Source organism: Hipposideros armiger, unplaced genomic scaffold (assembly GCF_001890085.2).
Source record: "Hipposideros armiger isolate ML-2016 unplaced genomic scaffold, ASM189008v1 scaffold_357, whole genome shotgun sequence".
NCBI classification, from domain to species: domain Eukaryota; kingdom Metazoa; phylum Chordata; class Mammalia; order Chiroptera; family Hipposideridae; genus Hipposideros; species Hipposideros armiger.
This window is the reverse complement of record NW_017731707.1, coordinates 1,179,631-1,198,367: the sequence shown is the minus strand read 5'-3', so window position 1 is coordinate 1,198,367 and position 18,737 is coordinate 1,179,631. Positions and strand designations below refer to the sequence as shown.

The 18,737-nt window shown below is 39.4% G+C and overlaps 1 protein-coding gene and 1 pseudogene across 2 annotated transcripts; both read left to right on the top strand.

The window, feature by feature from the left end:
- LOC109392923 (akirin-1 pseudogene) overlaps positions 1–1,692 on the top strand; it is an 8,615-nt pseudogene extending 6,923 nt beyond the window's left edge.
- Positions 1,693–4,233: 2,541 nt separating this feature from the next.
- ADH6 (alcohol dehydrogenase 6 (class V)) lies at positions 4,234–17,730 on the top strand. 2 transcript variants are annotated; one of them, XM_019661662.1, is made up of 9 exons: positions 4,234–4,339; positions 5,842–5,943; positions 8,412–8,544; positions 10,241–10,328; positions 10,448–10,664; positions 11,788–12,048; positions 13,308–13,443; positions 16,642–16,780; positions 17,437–17,730. In XM_019661662.1, exons 1-9 carry the CDS (start codon positions 4,322–4,324, stop codon positions 17,459–17,461), a joined length of 1,119 nt encoding a protein of 372 aa, XP_019517207.1. In that variant the 5' UTR covers positions 4,234–4,321; the 3' UTR covers positions 17,462–17,730. The 2 variants fall into 2 exon arrangements, with proteins under 2 accessions (XP_019517207.1, XP_019517208.1); XM_019661663.1 differs by lacking the exon at positions 5,842–5,943 and having other exon boundaries at positions 4,259–4,339.
- The last annotated feature ends 1,007 nt before the right edge of the window (positions 17,731–18,737 follow it).

The following is an 18,737-nucleotide window of genomic DNA, read 5'->3' as shown; positions in this document are numbered from 1 at the left end:
CCGCTCACGCTGGCTGCTGGCTACACACGGTAGCCCATGGCAACCCACTGCCACAGGGGCTGCAGCCTACGCTGTCGCTGGCGACTCATGGCAGCCCAGCTTCAGGTTGAGCTGTTGTTCAGCATCTTAGCTGTGGAAGGCAGTGTCACTGTCCCTCATATGTGGGATCCGAACCGGGGCTCTCTGGCATCCCAAGCCAGTTCTTAACCATCGCGCCACTTAGCAGGCCGGTAAACAACACACTTTTAAATAATCTATAGGTCCAAGAAGAAGACTCCAGGGAAATCTTAAAAAATACATTGAACTGAATGAAAATTAAAAAACAACATACTGAAATTTGTGTGACACAGCTAAAGATGCACTGAATCCGACATTTGTAACACTAAATGTTTACATCAGAAAATTGGAAACATTGCAAAAAATCAGTAATCTATGCTCACACCGCATGATCCAAGAAATAAAAAAGCAAAATAAAGTCAAAACAAACAGAAGGAAAAAAATAAGATAATGGCAGAAATCAATAAAATTGAAAAGTGAATGAAACAGAGCTGGTTCTCTAAAAGAGTAGATAAAATTAACAAACTGCTGGCAATATTGACTGGAAAAAAAAACAGAAATTACCAATATCAGGAATAAAACAGGGAGTATCACTACAGACAGTGCAGACATCAAAAGAAAAATAAGGGAATACTATCAACAACTCCACACACATAAATTTGACAACTTAGATGAAATGGACTAATTCCTCAAAACCCACAAACTACCACAACTCACCAAATATGAAATCTATCATTTGCAAAGCCCTACAAGTATTAAGGTAATTGAATTCATAATTTAAAACATCCTCAAAAAAGAAATCTGTAGATCCAGACCGTTTTACTGGAGAATTCTACCAAACATTTAAAGAATTAACACCAATTCTACACAATCTCTCCCACAAAAATAGAAGACGAGGGATCAAGTCTATGAAATTAGTATTACGGTGACATCAAAATCAAAGACGGTGCAGGCTGTTGAGTGCTGCAGGAGCCATTGGAGCCGGTTTGGCTTGCGAGCTCCGCTCAGAAGCCCGAGCTTGGACCGCAGTTACAACCGCGACCGATCCTGGTCCCCGGCGGGTCAGCGCCGTGACGTGTGGGGCGACGTTGAAGCGGCCCCTGGAGTTGGAGGTGGCGCTGTTGAGCCTGGGTTCCCCGAAGCGGCGGCGCTGCGCCGCTCCGTGCGACCCCACTCCCGGCCTCAGGCCCCTCCTGCCGCGGCTCCAGGTGCAGACCCCACAGCAGACACTGAAGCAGCTTGCCCCGCCCAGCTGTGAGAGGCGCCTTCTAGCTCCGGATCAAATGTTTCAGAACACAAAGCAAGAATTTCGTCGTTATCAGGTGGAGACATTCATAAGTTATTCTTAATCACAATGAAGCTTGTACTTGGGAAAGTCAGTCTCACTCCTCAGCAGTCACAGCACCTAGTTCTCCAGTTCCTCCTGGGTGAAGAGGTACCTGCCCACATTTACTCTCCGACAAGTTGGAATAATATTGTGGGCGTCTCTTAAAAGACTATGAAAATAAAATTCGGGAGGAATATGAGCAAATTCTTAATACCAAACTAGCAAAGTAACATGAATCTTTTGTGAAATTCACACATGATCAGATTAGGCAACGACATGGGACAAGGCCCGCAAGCTATGTGTCCTGAAGCTTTCTTGCATATCTGGGTGCCAGATTTGACCTCAAGAGATGGCAGCTGTACCCTTGTTGCAGCTGGTTCGATATCACATCTCTGTTCCACCTTTGCTTCCTGAGAACACTTAAATGATTCTGCAGGTCCGTTTTATACAATAAACTTGAAAGACCTTAAAACTTTCTGGTTGCCACAAGCATGTCTTTCTTTTCTACTCATCCAATAAACGGTTGTGCTGTACTGTGACAGATTTTCAAAACAAAGTACCAGGAGCAAAATATGTGTAGCAAAATATGCCCTCTGTGGCACGCAACAAATGGAGTTTCCCCAAGCACAGTTCTGTAATGTGTGAGAGTGTGTGTACGCGTATGTGCATTTTAAGGTATTATTTGTATTGTGCAAATTTCTTTTGATCTTGGAGATCCTGGCTGTAAATCTGACGCAAAACAATTATGGTTAAAAACATTTACTTGGCCTACAGAATATCATTAATGTTTTGTGACCATATAACTTGTAACCGTGGGTTGTTTTATGGGGAGGTATTACTGTTAAAAACAGGAACTGTATCCAGCCACAGAATATGAATCATAAGTTAGGATGGACATTAAATGTGATTATAATGATATAGCAAAGGTCTGTGGTCCTAAGTCTGCAAATGCACGGTGAGGAATTAGAACAAACCGGAGAGGGGCTATTTGGCAAATGAACGCTGCCTAGCCATGTTAGAAAAGCACTTTGACTCCAAGCCTTAAAATACTTCCGTGGAGTCTGTGCTCACCTCATGCACACAAAGAACTCCCTGGACCTCTGAAAAGAGGAAAGTCTCCCCTGGAGGTGGAGCATCACATAAGGTGCACAGGGCTGGGCTAGGCCCCACGGCACTGCTACTTGGGGGGAGCCGCTTCACCTTTCTATCAGTCACCACACGTAGATTGGATCCTTTGGTCAGCTTCCCCCAAATTCTTTTGAGTGGAACCCGTGTTCAACTGCTTGATCTTTGTTTTGGCGACCCCCAGCCCAAAATTGCATACAGACAGCGCTTCACCTTGTTGCCAGGGCTGAGGAACAGAAAGCAGCCTCTGTTTTGTGGAGGTGGCAGTTAAGTATACATTTATATATTTTTTTACTGTGACTTGTTCAGGATCACATTTTACACAATGCCTTGTTTCATTTATTATTGTTTCTGGAAAGGAAAGTTCTATTAAAATTGTGTTAGTTTGAATACAGAATAGATTTTATAATTAGGGCTTACTTTGAAAAATTCTGAGTTTAATTCAAACTTATGCCAATACCTTCTAAATTAAAGTAAGGTAATATTCAGGGACAGTTTCAGTCAGGAGGCTTAGAGAAATTTCTGGAATATTCGCATTGGAAGATTTCTTATTAATGAGTGCCTTCGACTTAAATCTAACCAAAAACTGCAACATTTTTCTTTGTACATTTTCATTATATAGTATTAACAAGCTTAGTTGCAAACAAATAAAATACTTAAGCTATTTGTTTACCTTGCTTTCTTTAAAAAAGAGAGTGCAAATAAAGAGAAACTAACATGAATGACTCTCATGACTATAGACACAGAAATACTTAACAAAACATTAGCAAAATGAATCCATCAATATATAAAAGGAATTATACACCAAGTGGGATTTGTTCCAGGCATGTAAGGCTGGTTCAACATTTGGAAATTAATCAATGTGATCCACCATATCAACACGCTAAAGAAGAAAAATCATATGATCATAGCAGTTAACCCAGAAGAGCATTTACTCTTCTTCTGTTCCCTTCTAGCAGACTGCCCACTGGTGCTGCCTTACACTGGAAATGTATTTCCTTGTCCCCATTGTTCACCACGGTCCTGGGTCTCAGTCAAGACTCTCTTAGTCCACAGAGAGATTTTCTCAAATCCAAATCCTGATTGTCAGGTTCCAAATGCAAACTGCTTTCACTTGCTCTGAGTAACCAGCTCAGCATACCAAGAGGTGCTAAACTACTAAATAAAAACCGCCTAACAACAACCTGATTCCTCAACAGTGGGACACAGGTTTGGAAAATAAAAAGGATTACTCAAGTTTAGAGGCACAAATGATTATATCTGCATTTGAAAAACAACATGAAAGAAACAACTTTATAAACTCTAATAGAAACTTTAAATTTGGACATTTAAGACATCAAATTTAAAACTCAACGGAGTAGATACTAACATTAATGATTATTAGAAGGTATAGTCCAGCTCTTCTGCACTCACACCAAAAATAAATAAATACATAAATAAAATCATTGCTTAAATATATGTTGCATATACTTTCTCACACCCCAATCCAACTTTTCTTGTGTTTATCAGTCTTTGTATTCAAATTAATTTTGCAACACTAATTGTATTTGATATGACTAAGAGGAGAAAAACCAATGCACAATTTCACTTTTTGTGCACTTTCACTGAGTTAAGTCTATTTCAGATTATCTTTTGGAAACTCCCTGAAGAAACAGGACAATCTGAGTTTCCAGGCATCTGGAGTGTTAACTACAAAGAGCTCAGCCTCTTGATCGATCAGTGATCTTTGTACTCTGGAACTTTCCACAGTGAAAATTGTAACCAGAATCTACCTTTCTCAATATATTCATCTGTGGCAAGAAGATAGTCAGCATGAGTACTACAGGAAAAGTAAGTACAGTATACTCCTTTATGTCATGTCACAATTGTGTCAATTTGTGCACTTTATTTACCAGCACCTCATCACCCAAGTAGTCTCTATACTCCTAAAGATGAAAGACTGTCTTAATCTTAGTATCTCTCCTCCTTTCCCTTTTCTTTTATTCCCTTTATGTATTTTGCCTTTCTTTCGTTTTTATTTTTTTTCAGTCCTTCAGTAAGCAATATATCAAGACCTAAATCAAACTTTCCAGATTTGAAGACATATCCCCTCCTTCAAGGATCTCACAAAGAGACAGAGTTATAAAAGAGATTCAAGGGTAGTAAAAGAGAAAGAGAGGAAGTACTCTTAACCTGGCTCAGCTTCCCAGAAAAGGTGACACCTAATATGAGGAGAAACACAGAAGGAAGAAAAATATCCATATGAGAATCTCCAGAACATTTTTTTGTGCCAGTACGGTAAATTCAGAGGCAGGAATTTACTGGAAATAAGGTTGGAGAACGTGATAGGGAAAAGGTCATAGAGAGTCTTGTAGACCATGTCAACAGATGTTGATAAACAATTGGTAGCAATATCATTTTTAGGTAGGGGATTAGCATGATTGGGCTTATAATGCAGATGGCAATGATACAGATGGTAGATTTGGAGGTGATTAACCCAAACCAGGTGAGAGGCAAGGTAAGGACCTGGACTACACAGTAGTAGCAGGAATGGAGGACAAGGGAGAGATTCCAGAAAGTTTTATATTGGGGAGGTCGAGAAAGAAAGAAACATTAAGGCTACTTCTCAGGCGTTTTTCTTGGCTGAGTGAATCACTTACATGGCCACTCATTGAAATAGAGCATGCAGTGCAAGGAGCAGATTATGTGCTGTGTCCCCCACTGGCAGGAAGGGGTGGGAGCAGGAGAAAGAAATAATGATGCATTCATATTTTAACATATTCAGTTTAAGGTATCTATAGGACATTTAAATAGGAGAATGAGTCCAAAGCTTAGGGACAAGTCTGTTTATAGATACAGGTTGTCAAAGTCATCTACATAAAGGTAGTGGTTGAATCTATAAAATAGGTGAGACCACACAGGAAGAGAATTTATAGTGAGAACAGTGGTGAGCTGAAATCAGAACCCCTAAGAACTACCTTGCCACCAACAACCTCAACCTGCCAGTCACCATGGCCACAACTAGATGGTCTTCATTCCCTGACCCATAACTTACTTCTTCACCCAAAACTGATTCATGGTAAGATCAAAAGCATGACGTCTATCTTCTTAGTTGTATAACATTATGTAAGTATAATTAGCATTGCAAACCTAATTTGAATAAAGAGATTGCTAATACAAGAAAAGGTGGATTGGGGTTCAGAAGTTACATACAGCGTATATTTAAGCAATGATTTTTTTTTGTTTTTTCACTTCAGTGCAGAACTGCACTAAGCTTTCTAATAATCATTAATATAGAAATCCATCTCCCAACGCTAAGAGTTTCCCTTTCTGCCCCATATCCTATTGCCCAGGTTATCAAGTGCAGAGCAGCCATACTCTGGGAGGCTGGCACACCGTTTTCTATTGAGGAGGTAGAAGTGGCCCCACCAAAGGCAAAGGAAGTTCGCATAAAGGTAAAAAAAAAAAAATCGCAACAGTTCCATACCAAAAATCATATCTGCTCACTGAAACTTATATATTCTTTTCACAATGTTAAATTCAGAAAGAAAACTACATACTATTCTATTTCTTCTTCATTAAACATTTCTATCCATCTTTAAATCCAACCAGAGAAAAGGTTAAGGAGGTACGACATAGGCTAACTACCCAAAGGATACTTATTCACAGTTGCAGGACTAAATACTAATTAAAAGAAGTTGCTACCCACAAACTATATTTTAATGTGTACTTTTAAATTTATCTATGACATTCTTCATGATATTTATCTTGAAATATGATATATGAAAATTTTACTTTTTTTAATAAATTTTAAGATTTTTTTTTAATTGGGGAACTGGGGGAGGAGAACAGTATTGGGGAATTAGGGAGGGGGACCAGCCCAGTTGTTGTTCTTCAATCTTAGTTGTGGAGGGTGCCAGTCACCATCTGGCTGCCCAGCACCTCATGGCCTCTAATCTCAAGGTGTTGTGTTCAATCTTAGTTGTGGGTGGGCATAGCCACACCATCCAATGCAGGAGTTAAACCAGCAGCCTTGTTGTTAATAGCTCACGCTCTATCCACTGAGCCATCCAGGCGACACTCAGCTCAAGGTGCCGAGTTCAGTCTTAGATGTGGGCAGTCATAGCCCACCATCAAACAGGCAGTCTTGTTAGGAGCATGTGCTCTCACCAACTGAGCCATCCTGTCACCTATTGGCAGCTCAGAGGCAGCTCAGCTTAGGGGCAGCATCACTAGCCCATGTGGGAATCGAACCGCTGGCCCTGTTGCTCAGAACTTGTGCTCTTAAGCTAACTCTTAACCTACTGAGCCACTCAGTTGGCCCAAAATTTATTTGATTACAGATAAATCAAGTCTTAATCCTAGAAAGTCTGGCTAGGCATACCTGTTATTTTACAGATGAGAAGATCAAAATCCACTGAGGTGTAGTGACTAGTCACACAGTAGAGTAAGAACACAGACTTCGACAGTTTTTCTCAACCTTGGTTACATATTTGGAATTACCTGGGAGCTTTGAAAAATGCTGAGAATTGGGACCCACCCCCCAGACATTCTGAATTTGTGATTTAATTGACCTGAGGTGCAGCCTGGTCATGAGAATTTTTAAATCTTCCCCAGATGATTCTAACAGGGGGCCACCAGACCAGAACATGGTTCACCTGACTTCTAGTTCAAAATCCTTTCATTATTTTTGTTTAATTTTATAATGATGAATAAGTACTGCTGTTAGTTAATGGATTACAAAGAGACAGTCATTTTCTAAGTTCCCTAACATGTGCAATCTATGTCTTCTTCTCAGAGAGTCTTCTCTGGCCTACACCCCTTGTGAGTGCACAGGGGGTCATTGGGCTATTGCCAACCACTCCTACCCACAGGGTCACAACTCACGCAACCAGATTTGGACCCTGACCTAAAGGCATCCAACCACTACCTGACAAGCTTCAAATCTGAATCTCTCACCCATAAATCTAAACAAGATATAGAGGCTAAACAAAAGCAGGGGACGGTGGGCACTGGAGAGGGTACATGGACTCAGGCCTGATAGCCATTTATAACCATGTGATAATGATAAATAAGAGAAAGCCCATCTGCAGAGAATAAAAGAAAATGCAGTTGTGTACATGTTGAATCAAAGTAGAGAGATGAAGACAAAGGCTGCTTAATGGACTTCTAGATCCATGAGATCTGACTATTTCCCACAGTTGAGCTGTTATCAATTTTATGGCATTCTTCTAATAATCCTCTCAATAGATTTCAATTCTTGATGTGTGTGTGTGTGTGTGTGTGTGTGTGCATGCACAACCACATAATCATGTTAGAGATGCATAAACTGAGACTCATGAAGGATCATTTACCACCAGGTCACACAGTTAAGAAGGGCAGAGACAGGAATTCAGTCTTAAACTTTTAACTACTGCTCTAGAGTGCCTCCATTTTAAATTATCTGGCTGATTTACAACAAAAAGTGGAATTATGACTTATACCAATAACACAACTATAAAGCCCTTGTGTGGAATAAATTAAGGCTTCAATTATAATAGGAGATATGATCTTTTTCCTTACTGTGTTCCAACTACTTCATTCCCATAACTGGCCTCTCTCCTCTACGCTCCTAACCACAAGTTCCAATGAAAGACTAGATGAGAACTTTTGTCACACTGTGGTTTTACAATTGTCTCTTCTGAACCCATTGTGCCTCCCCACTATGTTTTAAAATCATCATTTTGACTCTGAAATTAGCTAATGAAAAACATTGCATCACTTTAAACAAATCATTATCGACACATCTCAAAATAAAACTTAGAAATGAATGAATTGATATTAATGCAGCATATCAAATTAGCAAAAAGACTTAAAACATTAACAATTTTAAAACACCTTTATCTAAGACAGAAAATTATATTACTCTTTGCCTTCCATACAGATTGTGGCCACAGGGCTCTGTGGTACAGAAATGAAAGTGTTGGAGGATAAAGGCCGTTTTCCTGTCATTATGGGCCATGAAGGGGCTGGAATAGTCGAGAGTGTGGGAGAAGGAGTGAGCACACTGAAAGCAGGTATGAATTGGCAGCTTAAAACAAAACAAATTTATTATCTCACAGTTTCTATAAGTCAGAAGCCTGGGTGAGTTTGACTAGGTTCCCTGCTTAGGGTCTCACAGGGTCAAACTCAAGGTGTTGGCCAGCTGGGTTCTTATCTGGAGACTTTGGAGAAGAATCCACTTCCAAGCTCATTTAAATTGTTGCCAGAATTCAATTCCTTGAGGTTAGAGGACTGAAGTCTTCAACCTCAGCTGACCAGTTGTCAGTTAGGGCTGCCCTCAACTCCTTGAAGCTGCTCACATTCCTTCTTGTGCGGCCCCTTCACCCTCTTTCAGCCTCAAAGCAACATCACATCAAATCCTTCCCATGGTTTGAATCACTTTGTCTTTCTCTTCTGCTTTCCTCTTACCTTCTTTCAAGGGTTCATGTGATTACATTGGCTCCTCCTAAATAATCCGGGATAATCTCCCTATTTTAATGTCATTTACTAATTGATAAAGCTCTCACCTTAATTACATTTGCAAAGCCCCTCTTTCCATGTAACAGATTCACTGGCATGATCATTCAACATATGTATTCAGTTTCTGGGGATTAGGACGGGACACCTTTGGGAGGCTATTTTAGAATATCTGCCTACCACAGCCCACATGTGCACAAAATATCCATTGTATTGTTGTTTTTCATGTCATGGGGAAAAAACAAATGAACAAAATTCCAAAAAACAGGAAACAAGCTAAATGTCTATCAATGTCCAGGGGACTGGTTAAATAAATTATGATATATCTATACAACAGAATACTATCTAACTATTGAATAAAATGATAGAATGTTATATGTACTAAAATGAGAACTCTCTGAGATATATGTATTGTTAAGTGAAAAACAAGGCCTCCAGTGGGGTTAATAGTATGCTAGCTTTTGTGATTTTAAAGGGGTTATATCTCTGAAAGATACTATGGATATCGATAAGAGTAATTGTCTCTAGGGTGGGGAAAAGGGGACTGGAGCTAGGGTGCCAATTTTTACATTGGTGCAATTTACGTTCTTTCCATTTGAATGCATTACTTTTTTAAAACTAAAAATAAATAAAACAAAAAAACCTAAATCTTACAAAAGGTTTTAACTGAAAATGTAAAATAAATTGATCTAGTTTACGGTGGTAGACAACGGGGCGGTCAGTAAGTCCATCACAATCCTCTAATGTTCTCCTTATACTTTGAACATTACTAGAGAAATCTCCCAACCATTGGTTTCCATGGCCATGGGGAAAGAACCAATGTAAAATATACAGCACGGGATATAGACAATCCTTTCTCCCAGATCTAGAAGTTTATTCTGTGACTGTGTAGCACCCATACTATTTTAAATCCAAATCCTGACAGCAGAAGTTAGTGTAGAAAATGTAAGGTAATATTTGGCTCAATGGTGACAGGACAAATATCATTTGAAGTTTCAAAAGGAATGTACTTATAAAGATGGCAAATCTGGGGCCAGCTCCTTGGGATTCAGCCGCTGAGCCCAGAGCTAGACACATGTGCCACAGACATATCTCTTTTTCTAAGTATTTTATATTCTCCACAGTGTCAAGCACAGTTAAATGTGGAAATAATTCTCAGTAAGCATATTTTCTTGGGTGCCTTGTTGTTGAAGTCCTAAGAGACAACTATCTCTTTAAAAGGTAACATCTTAATAAATGATTTTGTTCTCTTAGGTGATAAAGTTATCACACTCTTTCTACCACAGTGTGGACAATGTGCTGCTTGCGTTAATTCTGAGGACAACTTTTGTATACAATTCAAGTAAGTTTTTACTAACGTTTTCTTTCTGAAAAATTAATTCAATTTCCTTGGGAGGAATCTAAGGTTTCTAATTCAAAATAAAATGTTTGTTTGTTTGTTTGTTTATTTGCCTATAAAAGACAGTCAGAAACCAGCCTGATGTCTGATGGTACCAGTAGGTTTACCTGCAAGGGAAAACCAGTATATCACTTTGCCAATACAAGCACCTTCACTGAATACACAGTGCTAAAAGAAATCTCAGTTGCTAAGGTTGACGCAGCTGCACCTCTGGAGAAAGTATGCCTCATTAGCTGTGGTTTTTCCACTGGATATGGTGCTGCAATCAACACTGCCAAGGTAAGGAGCTGTTTGAATGAACCATTATGAGTGGAATCAGTATTGGGAGTTGAAAGGCCTCAGGCATCTGGGCCATATCTGATCATACAAACTGAGGAAGAATTGCAAACCTGCCTCTAAACATCCTTGAGTTCTTTACGCTCTGCCTAGTCATCCCATATCCCCTTCGACATCTTTCCCATTCCGTCTTAGTCAACAATAAATGAAAAATTAAGCCTGGATGCCGTTCACAAGCAGAGACATCAGGAATTCCTGAGAGTTAAACATAACACAGTCACAAAATGACTATGTGTCCTTCCACATTCCAGTTCATTCTTTTTTCCTTTCAACAAACTTTTATGGAGTCATTCTCTGTTTCAGGTATGAGGATTCAACAGCTAACACATCTCATCAAGCATCTGTTCTGCTGTATAATACATCAGGTGGTGAACTGTGATCATAAAAAGAAAAGAAAAAGAAAGACCAAGTGACGCAGGGGGTGTTTCTGTATAAGACAGATAGGTCAGGTCATCTCACTGACTGAGTGGATTACTGTTAAACTACTCTTTCTGGAACTTCAATCAATCTTGCCCAGGTCCCTTCTTTAAATGGCTTTGAATATTAGTTCTTTATTTTTCCCAATTTCCTTTAGTCCCAATACTATACAGAGAGATATGATGGAAGGGATTTAATTTAAATTAGCCTCATTTTGGACCCAGTAAAAACCTAAACTTTTGCCTTCATAAGGCATTGACAATGTCAAGTTTACAGATATCCATAAGAAAAAAGAAAGAAAGGGTTGCAGGGAGATGGAGATGGTTTTAAAGAACTCAAAAATATCTGGAATTAAATAAATACAGTGTGTCAAATAAGTCTTAAGACTCAATGAAAGTTCATTAAACTGCTTCTACTCATACTGATTTCTGGGAGTTAAAACTTTCCATTTGCAGGTAATTTTTTGCTCCTCTGACAAAAGTATCCCATATTTAGAAATTCCTTGAGAAACTAAAACTCTAGTTGTAATATGTTTTATTTGAAAATATCCTTTCCTATGCCTCAGAACAAGTATCTGCAGACTTAGTCTTTGCAGCGGAGTAAAGACACATGTTCTCTTTGTTTCTGTTTCCTGCCTTTATGTGCTCAGGTGACCCCAGGTTCCACCTGTGCGGTGTTTGGCCTTGGAGGAGTTGGCCTGTCTGTTATTATGGGCTGTAAAGCGGCAGGAGCGGCCAGGATAATTGGGGTGGACATCAACAAAGATAAATTTGAGAAAGCAAAAGAAGTGGGTGCCACTGAGTGCATCAGCCCACAGGACTTCAAGAAACCCATCCAAGAAGTTTTAGTTGATATGACAGGTGCTGGTGTGGAATTTTGCTTTGAGGTCATCGGAAATCCAGACATGGTGGTACGTGATCATCTGGAGTGAAAATTGCCAATATTTCTACCAGTAATCATTGTAGATTTTAACTGAATGAAAATTCTAACATTTTCTCCACCTTTCTCTGTTTAATGTTTCTTGTGCCCCACGACATCCCAACTGGTACCCTCTGTCTACCCCTACAAATCTATTCAAACTCAGACACCAAACTCCCATCCTGAGTTTTCTTCTCTCTCTGTTCCATCATATCATTCCTTCAAATAAGCAACCACCAATGTGCAGGACAGAAAAGTTTCGCAAAGAATTCTCACTGAATTATTTCATAACAAGCAGCAGCCTGGTAACTGAACTTTCAAGCCAGAGATTTAAGCAAGGTAAAGATAATACTGGTATAATGATCCTATAAATCAATGAGCTTTCTACTTTCAACAAAGTCTTTCATGTTGAATCTGAGATAAGCTTCTAAGGAAAATATTTACCAATCTTGATTAAATGGATTCATTTCAAAAATATAGAAAAAAAATTGTTTTTCTAGCTGAACATGGGTTATATAAAAGAATATAAATGGAGAGGAAATTATTTCACAATTGGAGACTTGCATTCTTTGGGGATTTGTAGAAATAACGTATAATTAGGTTTCATGGTTCCATTTTCTAGTAGCTGTATGAAAACCCAAGAACTGTCTCTTCCAACCCTGGCTTACAAAATGTTTTCATGCCTCTCACTACATATGAATTTCCTCATCTGTAAAAAGATAGAGCAAAATCTTTCTCACAGTCTTTCCCACAGGTAGTCTTGCTGTGAGAAACATCCTTTGAAAATAACTAATGGGAACACATCTGTTTATCACTTTGCTAATACATGACACTATACAAATATCCAATTGTACTCTTTGATACCTAAAGAAAATATCAACCGTAACCATCAGTATTAGTAATGGTTCTTATAAAAATTATTATTATTATTATTATCATTACTACTAGTACTACTACTATTACTGTTACTACTAGTAGTACTCCTACTACTAGAGGTGCCTTTAGTATTTTCATTTTTTAATTTCTGTCATTGGAGTCTAAAATGCCAAGTACTGTATTAAGGAAGCACACAATGTATTATTTATGTTTCAGCACATCCTTATAAGATAAAAGTTGTTTCAAATGAGGACAGGGAGAACCAGAAAAGAAGGTAACAGGCCTTTCAGCAGTCAAGCAGAAATTTAAGCTTACATCCCTACCTCTCAAGTACATCTTTTAACCCCTGCATTTTCTTGCATTGCTTTGCAACAGGCAGCTGCCTTTGCCTCCTGCCATGAGAGCCATGGAGTCTGCGTGATTGTTGGGCTCTTGAAATATGGTGTCCAACTCAATATCAATGGCTGGTTGTTCTTCTCAGGACGTACGTTGAAGGGATCTGTTTTTGGAGGTATGGACGAAACAGGGAAGAGTGGAAATTTGTGGGATTTGGGACGTGGGCTAATAGAGAAATCTGTCATAAATGCTTGAGAAGGGATATAAAATAAGAGCTTTAGATTACAGTTTTCGTTTCAACACATAAATATCCACGGTAAGGGGATGGATACAGTTGCTTTTGGTAAACTTTTTCTCATTCAAAGGCAGACACTAGATTTTTTGAAATTGATTGATGGAGAAACCAGTATCCAAAGCTTAATGCAAACCCTAAATTAAATAGAAAAAGCAACCTTGAGATCAATAACTATACTTCAATTGAGTTATATACTTATCAGTTGGGGTTCTTGGAGGATATACTGAAGTCATTAGGTATCATTGTTAGTCATTGTTCAACCAATGTAAATCTTACCTGAAACCAAATTGTCATTTTACCAAAACAAACATATTAAACGTAACGGAGTCATGATGGAAAACAAATACTGATAAAAAGCAAATGAGAATTATTTTTTCAAAAGAAAAAAATTTATAGAATCCTTTGATTTTCCATTTTTTAAACATGTCTTAGAACTTGTATTTTTTTAGAGACTTTAGAAGAAATCTTTTATTGAAAAAGTAGGAAAAAAGATCTAAATTAAATAAATCTGCTTCAGATTCTGGGATCATAAGTAAGTAATCTGATATTTAAGAAGAAATGAATTTAGCCAGAGATTTGAGGCAATCTGAATTCTTGGGCAAAAAAAAAAATGAGAATTAGGAGCTATCTGAATTATTTGAACTAGTAAGCTATCTGTGGTCTCTAAATTAGCTAGTGTGGTGTATTGTTAAAGATATTAGGAGTCTTAGCTAATTTATTCACAAAAATAGATAAATGGCAGGGCTAGAAGAAAAAGTAATAATCCAGTTTAAACTATAACTCTCAGTTCCTCCATTTGGGATAATTGCTATGTACCCATTGCTATTTCCCCCTATTGTCTTTATAGACAATAACTGTTGATTCCAAATACATATACTCAGTTAACTCTTACAAATTAAGATCACCAATATTTTAAATAACCTTCATAAGGAAACTATTTCACTGGCCACTTAGACATTCATATAATGATAATTAATTTAATTCCTTCCTCTGGGGCGTCCCGCACGACAAGGGCAGTGAGAGAATTTGAGGGGTGGGGGTGGGGAGCGGGCGTCAAAGGGTTAAAAAAGAAAAGAAACAGCAGCCAAGAGTTAAATGAGAGCCTCACAGGACTGAGAGCCCCGAATCAGGCCAACACGCAGCTTTTATTTCTCCACATACTCGAAGTAGCACTGTTCTCTCCACAGTCTGAGTCTCATTCCTGAGAACTTGCTCAAGCCAGATTACCCATGCCTGCAAGCTGCTATTACCGAGAGTCCGCCCACATGACCAGACAAATGCTCTGCCTTCACACACTCATACACATATGACCCCAGGGAGATAAGATTATTATGCTGAGGACAGATAGTATCACATCATCAGGTCACTTCCCAAGCAGGTTGCGGGAAGGAATGTAGCTACAGAGGCAGAAAACCTCCAGTCTCCTTGGAGGTCGGTGAGGACCTATGCCCACCTCCATCAGCCCCGAGATTTCTCCTGATGACCCCCGTGTGACTGTGCCTGTCTTATGTTGTTCCTTCCTCGAGGAATCTTACCTGTCATTGGCTAATCTATATCTTTTGGGGCCAAACAGGGAGACACAAGGTGTATGAGCAGTGTCCTCAAAAGGGTCAGTTTAGGGGTAAGTGTGGGGGGACAGACGGCTGGACAGCTGCGTGGCAACAGCTTTCAATTAAGGATAGCATTTAATGGATGCTAAACTTCCTACAATGTATACAATGAAGATTTCCCCATCCAAAATGGCCATTAGTGCCCTTGTTGAGAAACGCTGCTTAGCCTAGTCTGTGGTCCTGAAGCCTTCCTTTTCAGATTATTTGGTTGAAATAAGAAACAAAAAACAAATGAAAGTGTTCCTTATATAGATATGAAAATGCCCTATCAGATCACCATTCAGAAAACAGAAACAAAGAGAGTAGATCTTAAAAGTTGTCATCACAAGAAAAAAATTGTAACTGTATGGTGATAAATATTAGCTAAACTTAGTTTAATTGTAACCATTTCACACTATATACATAAATCAAATCATTATATTGTACCCCTAAAACTAATACAATGTTACAGACCAATATCTCAATATTTTTTAAAAAGATAAAAACAAATAGAAAAATACTAGCCCCTCATGTATGATCTACACCATTAGTTAGAATTTTGGATTACATATAACAGAAACCAACTTAAATGAGAAACATATCTATTGGAAGAGTTTTGGGTAGTTTTGAGAATAAGTGGGAAGACTAGAGAGTCTGGCCTAGGCTGGAACCAAGAAAAGCAAGTAAGTACCAGGAGCCTGTCACAGAATAAGCTGCTTAGGATATTGTTGCCTCCTTGCAAAATTACACCACACACACACCCTTTTCAGAAAGAAGCAGGCCACCAAGCTGTGTGGTAACTCACTGGGCATGTTGCTTAGCACAGTGCTAAATAGAAGGGTAGTATTCCTTGAAAATCATGAGAACAGAGGAAATACAATGTTAAGCTTCTGTTACCTTAGCTGACCCTATCTTTCCCTGTGTAATTCTTACTTACAGTAGGCATATTTGATTCTTATCTTGCTTTGTGCATATTCTTTTTTCCAAAAGCTGTCACTGAGATCACTGCCATGCTGAAAATTCTTCTCCTCCCTTAAGATATTTGGCTCTCTCATGAAATTGCAGATCAAAATACACACACACACACACACACACACACACACACACACACACACTGTTTTATTTCTAACATTTGAATTGCTTCCTTTCATGGTTCCCAACACCTTGCTTGGTCTTTGTTATATATCAGATATGGATTTACAGCTCCCCAGACAGTGTAATCCGACACCCGGAACATCTAACATGAGGTCCGCTTGCTTTAAGGAAGTTCTCCTCTGTAGTACCCAAGGTCTTGAGACCTTCAGGAGAACAGCCTTCTATACAAGGTATATGGTTAGGAGAGGTATTCTCCTGATGACTGAGACAAGTTAATGGGAAATCCTTAGATTTCCTCAGTCAAAGCCAACACCTCCAGCAGTTACCCTGTATGGCTCTTCTTGTAGAGTGCGTCTCATGATTAAAATCTGCTATTAATCTGTTGTACTTCCAGGCTGGAAAAGCAGAGAAAGTGTCTCTAAACTGGTTTCTGCTTACATGGCAAAGAAGTTTAATCTAGATCCACTAATTACCCATACGCTGAGTCTTGACAAAATCAATGAAGCAGTTAAATTCATGAAAACTGGAAAATGGCAAGTTCCTTACATAATTTTTATGTCTGAGTGTTTGAGGGTGAGAGAAAGAGTGTATGGGAGGCAGGGGAGGCAGGGGAAGGGAAGTCATGGATAAAGAAGCCACAGACCATTGAAGAAGCTTTCTGGAATCTGTAAAGCATCTCTTTCCGCTCTGATTTTACTCCCAGTTTATAAAATATGCAATCCTGAAATACTTAAGTGCTCACCTACCCTCACCATTTTATTTCCATTTGGCATTTTTTTACGTGACATATTAGCTAATAAGGTTAGCTCATAAAATTTTAACTGCAGTTTAAATTCATAGTTTATAAAGAGGCCATTGTTGTTGTTGTTGTATTTCAAAGGGTAAATTATCCCTAGAATTCCAAATTCAGATACCTATCTTTGGCCCACAAACCAGATACCAGGCATAACTAGGCACTGGTATTCCCCACATGGGTATACACCTGTGTTAAATATTCCTTAGCTTTGGAGCTTCCTGTCATTTTGAAAAATCTGACAACTGGTTTAATCTGCCCATGTTTCACATAACATGAAGGGAAAGGAATCTACCTTAACTTACTGGTCTACATAGTGAAAATCTGAAATCCAAAACACAAATGTTGCATTGGAAATGTTTCTACTTATTTTTCTTTTCTTTCTTCTTTTTTTAGTATCCGCTGTGTCCTATTACTTTAAGAACGATGTAATGAATGCAAGATCTACAGCATATTTCATCAACAAAATTGTATTCTGTATAATTTTCATGATTAAGAAGAATTGTCCACACTGTAGTGTTTCTATTTTCTTGCCTCCAATTCATTCAGCAGTGCATCTGGCTCATGCCACCACCACTTCATCAAAATTGTTCTTATGTGACCTAGTGTCACCCCAGAATAACCTCTCTGATGGAAGGGAGGAGGGGGTCTTCATTACATCAACTTAAATAAATCCCAGATGAACATTAAGTATTTCTTTTTTTTTCATTAAAAAGAAAAAATTTACTAAATGTGGGATCAAATGTAAATAAAATTTGAGGATACAGGAATGGAATAAAGATGCTCCCTGCATGAGAAGAACACTGCCCAGTGGGGCACCGGGGCTGTCAACACACCACAAGCAGCACTGTCATAGGATGAGCATTGGGATGGAAGAAACAGGAGGTTTCACAGGACAGGAGTCTGTCACATCGCCCGGGGTTGGGGAGGGCAGGGGGTTGATTCCCCGAGGTAGGAACCTTGAAGGCGAGGCCAGGGGAGAGGCAGGTACCTGCCCCAGGAGAATGTGACAATGCTGGGTGGTGTCTCAGGACCGTGAGAGGTCTGCAGAATCCCAGGACCAGGGAGAGGACGTGGCTTCCAGTGCTGCCTGCAGAGTGGACGCCGGTGAAGGAGGCAGGAGGCGAAAGGTGAGAATTCAAGTACCCAGTGAGGGCTTTACACGGAGTAGGGGTGGGTGAGGAGGGTCAGTGAAGAGTTTTAAGCAGGAAAATGAGGAAGCAGGTGGTGGCCACATCACCGGAAGACAGAGAGGGTGCAGGGATCGGCCTCGGAGTAATTGTAATACACAATCGCAGGTTTCAGGACTCGGAAGTGGTGGCATGGGGACTCACCAGGGGAGGAGTGGGCATGTTTTAGCATCCATAGCGACCCCCAAACCCCAGCTGTGGAGGTCTGTGGACTGGAAAGCCACCAAATGCAGGTTTGAACTAGAAAAACAGAATCTCCCTCACATAAACTTGACCTCTGCTTCTCTGAAACAGCTTCTAGGTCTAAGTATTCCATTCTTAATATAAGTCACCCCAGAGAAACTTAAACCTGTAGGCTTCAAGAAGTGGCCCACTCTCCCTTGTCACAGGACAGCAGCCTCTCCTTACCTGGAGACCACAAGGGGTCTTACTAATGTGAATGCCTCGTAAGATGATATCTTCCCCTCATGATTTCTAAGGCAATAAATAAGTTCAAGTCTCAGCTTG

Bases quoted from the DNA above. Each gene is read 5' to 3' on its own strand.
- ADH6 (XM_019661662.1), top strand. The intron at 10,329-10,447 runs GTAAGTTTTTAC...TGCCTATAAAAG, and splicing joins AACTTTTGTATACAATTCAA to ACAGTCAGAAACCAGCCTGA. The intron at 12,049-13,307 runs GTACGTGATCAT...GCTTTGCAACAG, and splicing joins TCGGAAATCCAGACATGGTG to GCAGCTGCCTTTGCCTCCTG.